The following is a 12414-nucleotide window of genomic DNA, read 5'->3' on the forward strand; positions in this document are numbered from 1 at the left end:
TGCTACAACATACTCCTTCATCAAGTCTGTTTTGAAGACAATTAGTAGTAGAAGAGGAAGAATCAAAGTACCCTGAACCATTTTAAAGATAACACATTTATGACTGAAGTCAAACACAAAACCACAACTGACAGCTACCAACATCTGACCTTTGACTGCTCTGTCACCAGAGCAGTGTGTGTCAGACGGAAAAAGACAAAAGCTTTTCCTTTTGTTGTGTCTTCTTTATAGCTCAGCCCTTTTATTTCGTATTAGAGAAACTTTATTGATTTCCCATGCAGGGAAAGGAAAGTTAGATTATCTTTTTGTTCTTTTCTCCACGTTGTGAGTGGGTAACTGTGGACGACAGTGGAGGGTTGAAGGGGCTTAGTAGTGGGTGTGTCTCCTCCGTCCTCATATAAATGGTCTCCCTCTATCTTTGTCAGGGTTTAGTGTCTCCACCAGACTCTCAGGTCATCGGCCCTGCAACAGTTTGTCTTCCCATCTCTAGAATTAAACATCAGCCAAAATGGAGGCCATCAAAAAGAAGATGCTTATGCTGAAGTTGGACAAGGAGAATGCACTGGACCAGGCTGAACAAGCTGAAGCAGACAAGAAAGCAGCTGAAGACAGAAGCAAGCAGGTGGGTTATGAACACAGATCTAATCACATAGAAATAGTCTCATTAAACAGGTGGGACTCAGTGTTAGAGTTCTCTGAGGCAGAGGAAGATTTCTAGCCATATGGTTACCATATGGTCTGTCAATTGACTGAGATGTTTCTGTCTCATGAAGTTATTAGGAGAGCCGTTACAAAAGCCTAATTATCCCAATTTCATTTCTTTCTGACTGACATAAATCAGAGGCAGTATCTATCATCTCTGGATGGTATCTTCAAACTATTTCCCATCATAGCTTTGGATGGTGACTGATCAAAGAGTTCTACCCAGGCCTAAAGCTGAGACCCGATACCGACCTGTCTGCGTCTTTAAGACCCGACCTGACTGAATCCCAGAGACATGGAGTTATTTTTTTTTGCTTTGCTCTGCTACTTTTAATCTTACCACTGCCCAACCTGAACTACCTGAGCACCAATGCGTGACAAAATGGCCCGAAACTTGGACTGCTGTTGGCTTCAGTTCAGGTAGAAAATGGGGAGGGTGGAACCCAACAGGCTCATATGCAAAGGCATATATTTATATAGATATATAAAACCACAACATTGAAAATGGTTGACTGCTCATGTTTTGTGAATGTACTACCTTATCATGGGGAAGAGGACCTACCTAAATGTATCTTTGGATGGGACAGCTTCATTTGCAAAATGAAGAGAATGCAGCAATCCCATCCCTGCGCTGTCATCTGTTCCACGATGTATGATACTGTAGGAGAAATGAGTGTCTAGCACTACTGGCTGGTAGAATTGGAGCGCCCAATTGTAAAAATAAAAATGTCTGTGAATAGACACAATAGAATAGACCACTTTCTTCACGAGTTGGCCCTGATTAATTCTGAATCAGCCTCTGAGTAGCACATAGCTACTATAATTGAATCCATTTTTTTTGTAAAGAGTAAACTGATATATCATACTGTCGATTTTGAGTAAGCCCTCACAAGGTTATACTTCATGATTATCTGATCCTTACTCACCCTGTTGTGCCCTGTATGGAAGAGCATCGTCATGTCACGTTATCTCATCGTTGAATCACTTAATGCGAGGAAGACAAGCTAGCTACTGCTATTAACAGTAGCTTACGGGAAGAGGCCTTTCAACTCGCAGGGCACATTATTTTTTTAAGTGGTCTTGCTAATAACTTTTACATCTGGTAGAGATCTGATCCCAAATTGACCCAGAACACATCTGTAGTGATCTAATTGCATTCCAAACACAATGGGAAAATACGTCCCCCACGTAGTAGAGAATGCAGTTTATTTGAATGATGTCATAATTATAAGTAGACAGGATTAGGATAATACATGCGTTATGGACCAACAGTGGAGAATGATACCCCAGATCTAAGATAATTTCTTCTGTGTTCTTAGTGTTCACTATGAGATAATGGTCATCACACTACTGTACAAACCTTTTAACGGTGTGTTTCAAAGTGAAGTGAATTATGGTTAGTATTGCATCATCAGTGACATGACTGTCTTTACTGTATATGCAAATTGATGAGAATCTAGCTGTACATTTGTGTTTGACTTTAACTCTGACACCCTTATCTATTCCAGACACTTGATCACAACGTATGTCAGGGCTATAATCCTTAGAAAGATGGAACTATATGTGAGTCAACACACCTAGACCCAGTCCGGTATTAGTTTCTCTGCACATGTCTTCAAAAGGAAAGCTGAGACATCACCAGGGCCCGTTGCCTTATTGGTGGTTGTTCTTTTAAATAGTCTTGTGACTTCTGTGGGACTCATTTCTATCCTTGGAACGTAATCAGTAATTGTTTTGGTTTCAATGACTCTGTCAAGTTCTAAAAATAAATCCTGTAAATCAAACCTAACATAAAAGTTGTCAAATCGTTTAGCATAGTGTTGCCATCTGCTGTGTCCTGTGGTTTCCTACTGGGAGTCATGTTTCTTATAGATTTCAAGGTGGCCCACAGTTTCTTCTTATTTCTTTGCACAGACGTCCTTTGCAGTGGATTGGCTTTTAGTTGTGTTGAGTTTGTAGTCCTGCTCCCTCAGTGCTGATCTTAGTTCCATTTGGTCCTTAATTCCTCAAAGCAAGCCTCTTGCGTTTGATACAACCTTAGACATTCTTAGTAATATAGGTCTTGTTTTGCGTTGTTGAGAACAGAAGTTAATGTAAGCTGTGTTGATTTCTATTTTGTTCAATTCAAGCTCATGATCACCAGCGTCTGGTGAACTGTTCTTCTCCACTGTATCATTTTTTACATAATACTCTACTATTTGAATATTTTACACTGTTACACTACTACTGCTATATTACATGTCCATGTTAACATGACCTATAAATGTTAAAGTGCAAAGCGTATGATTTTTACATAATTATAGCATTGTTAAAAGGTAATCTTGGTTAAAATGTCTGTGCAGCCTATGGGCATCAGTATGCTTCACATGAAAACGATTAGGGTCAAATTCCCTGAAAGTGAAGGCAAAGCTGACTCTCTTCAAAACTTCACTCTCTTTACCTTTTCCCGTTTCTATAGAAGTCTGTAAGAAAATGAGCCTACTGCTTACTTGATTTATTACCTCAGTAAACATTTTCATAATGAGGGGTGCCATGTATTTTAAAATAGAGTCAGGGAATGCTTTAGGACCTGTCAATCATAACAGATGCTTGGCAATGCTAACCATAATAACACTGTGGACTTTAAAATAGACCATTAATAGAAAATACATCATTGCACTCAGCAGGGAGTGGCTTCTATGTGGTGCTGGTTTGCCCTGACCCCGATGCTTTAGCCATGCCCCTTTTAATCAAATGCCTTGTTCAGCATTCAGGAGCACCTTGTCACCCAGCTAGCTAGTTAGCTAGCCCTAACTGGAAAAGTCTGCAGATTTTCTGTACTGCTGTTCATGCAGATGAATGGCTCCACTATTTGGAGGTCTGTGTTTACCAGCCACTAAAACTCCAGCTGATCACTTGAAGGGTTGAAAATCAGCAACTTTTCCTCATTAGCATTTAGCTTACTGCAGCACCAACCATATGCGCTACTGGCTCCACCCTCTCGTTAAAAACACTTATCGCGTCCGGTTAAAAGAAAAACGAAGATTGCGATTGCCATACTGCCAAACTGAATTCTTTTAAAATCGCATTCCACAAACCAGTGGGTGACATCACTGCTGTCCATTATTTTTACAGTATGTGGTGTTAACACACCATGCTAATGTTGTTGATTTGGTTCAACAATTTTTGTGGCTTTGCGAAACTTATGCAGATATGAACTAGTTAAAAGCTTCTTGCCTTACATGTTGTCTGAAAAGAGCTTTTATCAATATATAACCGTAAAGATCATGGGCCAGCTTAAATTAAGTCAAGGACCTAACTACAGCCAGAACATATCCAAGTCAGGGACTTACGTCTGTTACAGTTTCAGTTCATTTTATAGAGTCCCAATTGACTTTTGCTTTCACACAGACATGAACCTTGGTGTCCTCATTTGCTAATTACTCTGGCCACTATAGGGCAACGCCCAAAAGGGTAAACGTAATTATGGGTCGTTAAAAGATACTTGCACGATGGACCTATATGGTAATTTTCTGGGTGAGGACAGTCTGAGACATCTTCCTAACATGCTTCCAATGTTGGAAGAAACAATCCATAGTACTCATTCGGAGTAAAAATGTTGTTTATCTGAAGTTATTATGAGGCTTTAGTAAGGTCAAGTCAGTTTTATTTATATAGCCCAATATCACAAATCACACATTTTCCTGTAGGGTCTGTATAGCATACGACACCACCTTAGACCCTCGCTTTAGACAAGAAACAGTACTACAATAGATAAAAAAATTATTATAACAAACATATAGGCATTCATTAGGACAAACAGCATGCAATGTAAACATTTTTGAAGAAAATAGATCCAGGAGGTTGTCAAGAGTTTTCCAGGTTTGACCAAACAGCTAGAGCCTGAGCCTCACTGGCGCCTCTCCACCACGGAGACCTGCAAAGAGGACAGGCTACACAATTACACAGGAAGCTGAACTTCTTGCACTTGGAGTTAGTCATATCGATTGGATAGCTTCCAAAGTTAGTTGTTTTGGTATTTCATTTACTCTTTGCACAGTATGTGTGGGTTTCCCAATAGAAACATGACAGGAAGGGATATTTTAATGGCCAGTATGATGGACTGATTACAGTAAACAAAAGGTGCTTCAATGTACACATTGGCCGGTGAGTATTGTTTTGAGACTGAACTTTTACAGGAATATATATTACAAATTATAATCCAGGGGTTTTACAAACAATGTGCATGTTAATAAATTTTCTGATGATTACGTTTTTGAACGTGATATTGCAAAATGGCTCACTTTGTGTTTAATCTTCCCCTCCATCAGCATGAAGATGAAATTCTTCAAATGCAAAAGAAGCTGAAAGGGACAGAGGATGAGCTTGACAAATACTCTGAGGCCCTGAAGGATGCTCAGGAGAAGCTTGAGGTGGCCGACAAGAAGGCTGCTGACGTGAGTAATACAATTCCAAAAGTGCAATTTGCAAATGTAGTGATTAATTCACTTTGTGACATGCTATTGTCAATGCTGGACCAGCTACTCCAGAGAATAGAAACTACTGAACAGAACAGAAACTGGGCCTAGGCAAGTGTAAGTTAATTAGTTAGTTCTTTAGTTAAATACCTTGTCTATTTGTATTTATTATTTCTACCTGATTATGTAGAGGAACTGTCACTGCACAAAGTAAACCTGTTAATATCACAGACTCAGTACCTTCTCATCCTGACCTGAGGCTCTGATTAAAGCTGTGATGCTGCCTGTATAAAGCAGGCTTCTCCCTTACATTCCATTCCCATCATGCTCTGCATGGACTCCTCACAGCTGTTGGGAGGATTCAGAGCCCTATTTTGGCAATGATGTCAGCCACTCAGCCTTGACTGCAGGCTTAACAATGGTCCGAGTCCATTTTAGCTACTTAATCCATTCCTCTAGGGTCACAGTATGGATTTAGTCTCTCTCCTTTTGGAGTCAATGATTTTTATGAAATGTTTGCTACTTAGTACATTTGAATAAATTCAGTCAGATTACAACCACAATTAATACATTTAAATTGTGTTTATACATATCTGTATATATAACTTGACCACCAACCATGCTAATCTACGATCATTAAAGAGGAAAGAAAACATTCCAGCCTGTAATCTTCTGCCTCCTTTCAGTTTGAGAGAAATAAGTCTCCATATAGAAAGTACAGCTGTCAGCAAGGCCATTGTTCTTCCTTTAACGAATGCCTGGCAAAAATAGCAGTGTGAGGGCAGGGATCCTAGAGGAACAAGCTCCCAATTCTAGTTCATCAACTACAATCAACACTCACATCTCATCCATCCCATATCACAGAGAATTTCCCTTTTTCAAAAGATCAACAGCAAACAAATAAAAATCCAATCCAACTTTATTTGTCAAGCACTTTAAAACAACCAAAGTATTGTACAGAAAAATACAAAAATACAGAAAGAAACATAACATTATAACACAAAAAAAAACAATACCTGCGCAGTAAAAACAATTAAACTAAATAATTAAATGCAGTAAATAAAGTTGACCTCTTACTAGTTGTCAAAGGCCACAGAGAAAAGGTGGGTTTTAAGACATGATTTAAAAATAGACAAAGATGAGGCCTGTTTAACATCAGAGGCAAATCATTCCACAATTTTGGAGTTGACACCGCAAAGGCACGGTCCCCTCTGAGCTTCCTCTTAGTTTTAGGCACACTCAGGAGCAGCTGATCATCTGACATGAGAGAGCATTTTGATGCAAGGTTTAACATGCTGTACCAAGGAACCCAGATCTACAGGGGTCCCAGTGGTGCCACCAAAAACCATCACTTCCATCTTTTCATCATTAATATTTAAAAAGTTCAGAGCCATCCAGGTCTTTATGTCTTTGAGCCACATAAGTAGCAATCTGATGGAGCATGCATCTTTCTTTTTAAGAGGCACATAAATCTGACTGTCATCTGCGTAACAATGGAATGAAATACCATGCTTCCTAAGTATTGAACTAAGTTGGAGCAAATAAAGAGAGAAAACGAGAGGGCCAAGAACTGAGCCTTGTGGAACCCCACATGAGAGAGGAACAGTGGAAGATACAGTTACCAAGGCTAACACATAAAATTAGGTCAGTCAAGTACAAGTTTAACCACTCCAGCGCTATGCCCCTGATGCCCACCCACTGCTCAAAACGTGTGATCAATATATCATGGTCCACTGTGTCAAATGCAGCCATTAAATCCAAAAGCACAAGGATAACACAGTCACCAGAATCAGTAGCTAAAAATAAATCATTAAAATCTCTTAAAATAGCTGAACCTTTAATGTATATATACACAGTATATATACACGTTAAAATATCATGGAAATTTATGTTAGCACAACCTGTATGAAATAATCCTAAATTTCATTGTAGAATTGACCATGTTCCATTCATTCCCGGTGTCCAACTAACGAGTGACTTCAAAGCCGTTACTCATGATTTTTCAACTAAGTGTAGAATCCAAACGCTTCCACACATGACTTCTTAGATGGTTTGATGTCCGAACAGAGACAGGAAGTCCAATTTTGTAAACAGGACATTGATAGACAAGAACAACAATGGATTTAGGAGCCCTGGGCCCTGCATGGGACAATATCAACACTGCATTTTCAATTTTCTCTAACCTTTAAAGTACAGAACCATAGCAGTTTTAGCAAGCATTTCATCATTTTAAAAATCCTACACATAACTATACAGCTGAATAACAATAAGCCTGTTTCCACTGGGCATTTTACCGTTCTTCTCTTTTCTTTAGCCTTAAGTACTGCATCTCATGATTTTAAATAAATTAACAGTTTGAATGTTTGGCTGAATATCTGTGTTGTTACTTCAATTTTTTACCTAGTGACAACCTGACTGGACAGCATTATTACTTAACAATAAACTATAAAACACTATTTATAAAAATATCCTGAGTACTAAATGCAAAATTGGTATAGCACTTCTTCTCCTTCCACTTTTTCCTTGCCATGTACATTATATACATAGGTATTTGTCTGTGCAGGCTGAATGTTAAAGCATCACAGCAAGCATTAATGGGTCTGGAGTACCATAATGTAAGGCTAATATTCCCATCTTCTGATCGCCACCATCAAGCTTGTTTTCCATAAGCTCCAGTGTGTCTACAATATATGACAAAACACATTTTCTTTCAAATTGGTTTCAGAATAAATGTGTAATTGATTTAGCATTAGAATTTGAAAAAAGAGCTGTGGAACAGCTACTTCTCCGCAAGCAGCTCAGACCTATGCAGCTGGTGTGTCTCAACCATGTTTCTCTGTGTTCAGGCTGAAGCAGAAGTGGCTTCTTTGAACAGACGTATCCAGCTGGTGGAGGAGGAGTTGGACCGAGCTCAGGAGAGACTGGCGACGGCTCTGCAGAAGCTGGAGGAGGCTGAGAAGGCTGCTGATGAGAGCGAGAGGTGACCTCCTGCTGTCATAGGGATCAGTGGGATACGAACCTTAACAGCCATGTTGGCATAGCCCGCTTAAAGTCTAACTTACTGTAACAACAGGCTGAACAGCAGTGTTTCACAGACTCAGCAGGGCTGCTGCAGGTTGTCACAAGTTCTGGAGAACACATGTACATCACCACAGCAGGGTGACCCATTACTGTAAGGTACTGAGGTCAGTCTGCAAACCACAAGACTAAGCCACGCAAACCCAATAGAGAGCCTACAAAAGCTGAACCTGTAAATGGAGTGGCCACTCAAGCTAACCAAGAAAAGACAACCAACCACTGGAAAATGAGCATGTGGCCGGCAAAGCCTAGTCATAAATTGATGAGTCACACCCAGTTTTTTGCCTTTGATTAAGAACCAGCTTATTTTTTTAATCCATTCAACCCCCGATTGCAACTCCTGCTCTAGGGTTGTGTTTATATAACTCATGAGATGTGAGTTGCAACATTTAATTAGTTGAATCATCTGCATACATTGATATACTGGCTGTTTTTAAAACAAGTGGTAAATCATTTGTGAAAATAGCGTATAATAAGCTGGGGCTCAGGTAGAGTGGTTGCCCAACAATCGAATAGTTGGGGGTTTGATCCCTGGCCTTGCAGTGCCATATCCAAGTGTCCTTAGGCAAGACACTGAACCCCAAATTTCTACCTTGCTTGGTGTGTGAATATGTGTTATTGTTTATCTCAGGAGCAGGTGGCACATTGAATGGCAGCCTTGGCCACAGACTATGTGTTATAAATCAGGGAAAGTAGGACCCAAAAACAGAAGGGCAGGCAGGCAGAAGAGGGTTAAAAAAAATGATTTCTTTTAACAAAAACAGAGTCCAGGAATAAACACAAATACAAGGAACAAGGGAAAAAACTAAAACTCAAGCACAGGGGCTGACAAAACTGCAGGGAGGCGATACAAAATAGCACATGCCACACACCAAACAGAAAAAGGAAAGCACTAAGACTAAATATAGAGGGTAACGAGGAAACAAGAGGCAGGTGACAATAGGGCTGGGAAACAGGTGGAAAACATCAGGTAATCACAGAGGCGGGAAAACACAGGAAGTAGAACTAAATACAAGACGAGAGAGAGAGACCAGACTTCAAAATAAGACAGGAAACAGAACATTTACAAGACCGGACCAAAACAAATTACAAAAAATGCAAGACAAGACAGAACCAGGCTAAAACATAAACACAGGAAAACAGACATAAACACCAAACTAACTTCCTGCTCCCTGTTTGATGCTGATCAGAAGCTCTGGCCCAATTTGGCATTTTACCCAGTTTTAAGATAGCCTTGAAATCCAGACCCAAATCCGAAAGATTAAGTGTCTGGCATTGAGTAATGAAAGTCGGCCATCTCAAGGGGCAGCACCAGTGTGAATTTAAAAATCTCACTGCACGTGATTGGATAACCCTACGACCAATCACAACAACACACAGGGTGACGTATCCAGAGCCCCATAGGTTTAGCTACCAGCAGAGCTAACTGGTAGATTAAACTGTTGTCATCTATTTAGCTCGCTTCTGGTCCCGCCTATATCAGATACACCGATGGGATTGGCGCAGCTCGGCTACAAGGGCATAGTTAATGAGCAGCATAACTCGATGCCAGATTAACTCGCTGAGCAAATTCAAATTGTGCTCTTGCGAGAACTCTGGATTTCTAGGATAGTCAGTCTGTTGGATTACTGCAGAGACCATGGTAACAGAAAATATGGCTACAGCTGTAGACCCAAATAGCTCATGAGACATAAAAATGTAAAAAGGAATGAAGTTTAAAAAAAAACTGGACTTCCACTAATATACATTTTCCTCAATAGAGTAACACTACAACTCCACATCAACTCCACATCATGTGCCAACATTATTCACTCATTGTTTTGTTTTTCATCTGCTGATACCTGTCAGATAACTATTCGACTATCAAAATATATAACTATCATAATACATATTTAATCAGAAAATGAAAGCTGAAATTAAAAACTACTAACAGATCAATCCAAAAAAAAATCCAGGCATTTGTTATGGGGTTTCCTAAAATTAGATTATATTCATAAAGAATAAATGAAGAACAAAAGAAAAGACTTAAAATTAAACAAATATTTGCAATATTTGTGTGTAGAGGTATGAAGGTGATAGAGAACCGGGCTCTAAAGGATGAAGAGAAGATGGAGCTTCAGGAGATTCAGCTGAAGGAGGCCAAACACATTGCAGAGGAGGCCGACCGCAAGTATGAGGAGGTGAGTGTTTCTGTTTACTGTATGTATGATTATGATATTAGGGCAGTATAGGAAATAATACAGCCATACAGCCGGGCATTCTGGCTTCACACTAACGGGCACCATGACTGAATGATTAGCACTCAAACTGATAGTCCACATAACAAATATCTCTTTTACTGACTGGTGACTATCAAGGAGTTGATCATGTTTTTAAGCCCTCTAATATTCATATGGATGTATCGTATAGATGAATAATTGAATGTATCATTTCTTGTGCAGGTGGCTCGTAAGCTGGTGATTGTAGAAGCAGAGCTGGAACGTACGGAGGAGAGGGCCGAGCTGGCCGAGGCGTGAGTTCTCTTCTCCTTTGATTTGATTGGCTGTGTGTCATGAGGTCTGGCCTCCCTCGCTTTCATCGATCATAGTCCAGGAAAAATGCAAGCTGTCACAAAAAACTGATTCATTTTACAAAGCACTATGTCTCTGTTTCGGCTGATTTTAGATTCCACACAGCCATAATATTTGAATGCTGCTGAAAGCATTCATTATAATGATGATTCAGTAATATAACATCACACTGATGGGCCATTCTGCGCAATGGGCATTTGTAATTTTAACATTCAGGTCATTTTGCTACTGTACTTCTATTTTAGTACATTTTGAAAGCAGGACTTTTAAGGTTTGCCATTTTACAACACAGTGTAGCACCACCAAATGCAGGTTGCAGTCCTTTTATTGAAGTGCTGTCTGCTACTGTAGGCTGTCGCTACAACAGCCCATACTTCTTACATGCACTGGAGTATTTCATTGTGGTATTACTACTTTTACTGAAGTCAAGGATCTGAACACTCTTTACAATGTGCAACTCTGTTCACAGTTTTCTCCAAAGTAATCAAATGTCCTTCCTATCTCCTGTTTCTCTTCTTACTTCTCAAATTTCAAACTGAACCAGTAAATGCGCAGAACTGGAGGAGGAACTGAAGAACGTCACCAACAACCTCAAGTCTCTGGAGGCCCAGGCGGAGAAGGTAGGGCCAGATACAGCACGACACAGCAGTTGTTTTTTTTCCTGTGACCTGTGTAACGGTGGTTTCACACCAAGCAGGGATTGTGTCAGCACTAATGTCCCATCTCTTTTTTTCATACCTTTTTTTTTCATGAATTTCTGTATTTGCCCCTTAATTCTGATTTGCTCCAAAAGGTAATGTGTTCTTCCTTGGCCCATGCTACACCCCCCTTACCATGTAAGGAGTAACATAGCATTGATATTCTTTGTAAATAAATGTGACATTACGTATTTTAAGTAACTTTAAGGGAAGAAAGGTCTAAAACTAACTATTTAATTTTTAATTCACACTTTCATTTTCTCCTGTCGGGACTGTTGCAAATTCCATCTACTTGTGCCTCAGCCAAGCCGCTTTATATCATTTGCAGTTGGTTTGAAATCAGTTCTGCTAAATCTTTCGACTGTTTTAAACTGCTTTTACGAACCCTCCTAGGCAAGCCTTTGAAGATCGCCATCCCTGTCTGGTGTTCTGGTCTTTTTGTAGGGCTGCACGATTATGGCCAAAATGATAATCACGATTATTTTAAAAAATATTGTGATCACGGTTCTTCTCACAATTATTTGTTGATTTTAACCAAAACAAATTTTATTGTCACATAGGCTCAGAGAGACGGCTGACTCGTTATGAACGGGTCCAGCACGGGTCGAACGGCGGATACACACGTTGTGTGCTTGAAATGTCTGTATCGTCACTGCGCTGCATTTTTATGAACTATGATATTCTGGCCATGGGTCACATCTCTGGCCCAGGTGCTGGTCCAGGTCCAGGTCCAGCAGCTCCGTCTCACACGCTATTACTCCACCAACTGAAATTAGTCGCATTCAATAACTTCTTCTGTGTTCTGCGCCGTGGCGGCCGCAATAGCAGAGTTACCAGCGGAAACACTGGTCCAAATACAGGTTTGCCCCTCATATTTAACAATATACAGCTATGTTAATAACAATTAAA

At 39.9% G+C, this 12414-nt stretch overlaps 1 protein-coding gene across 1 annotated transcript in view; it reads left to right on the forward strand.

The window, feature by feature from the left end:
* Window positions 1-382: 382 nt before the first annotated feature.
* The window catches only part of LOC116702105 (tropomyosin alpha-3 chain), an 18063-nt gene continuing 6031 nt past the window's right edge, over window positions 383-12414 (forward strand). The window contains exons 1-6 of the mRNA XM_032536257.1: window positions 383-622; window positions 5013-5138; window positions 8006-8139; window positions 10300-10417; window positions 10679-10749; window positions 11352-11427. Of these exons, the coding sequence (XP_032392148.1) occupies window positions 509-622; window positions 5013-5138; window positions 8006-8139; window positions 10300-10417; window positions 10679-10749; window positions 11352-11427 (639 nt within the window). The 5' untranslated portion in view covers window positions 383-508. The remainder of the gene's footprint in view (window positions 623-5012; window positions 5139-8005; window positions 8140-10299; window positions 10418-10678; window positions 10750-11351; window positions 11428-12414) is intronic.

Source organism: Etheostoma spectabile, chromosome 14 (assembly GCF_008692095.1).
Source record: "Etheostoma spectabile isolate EspeVRDwgs_2016 chromosome 14, UIUC_Espe_1.0, whole genome shotgun sequence".
NCBI lineage: Eukaryota > Metazoa > Chordata > Actinopteri > Perciformes > Percidae > Etheostoma > Etheostoma spectabile.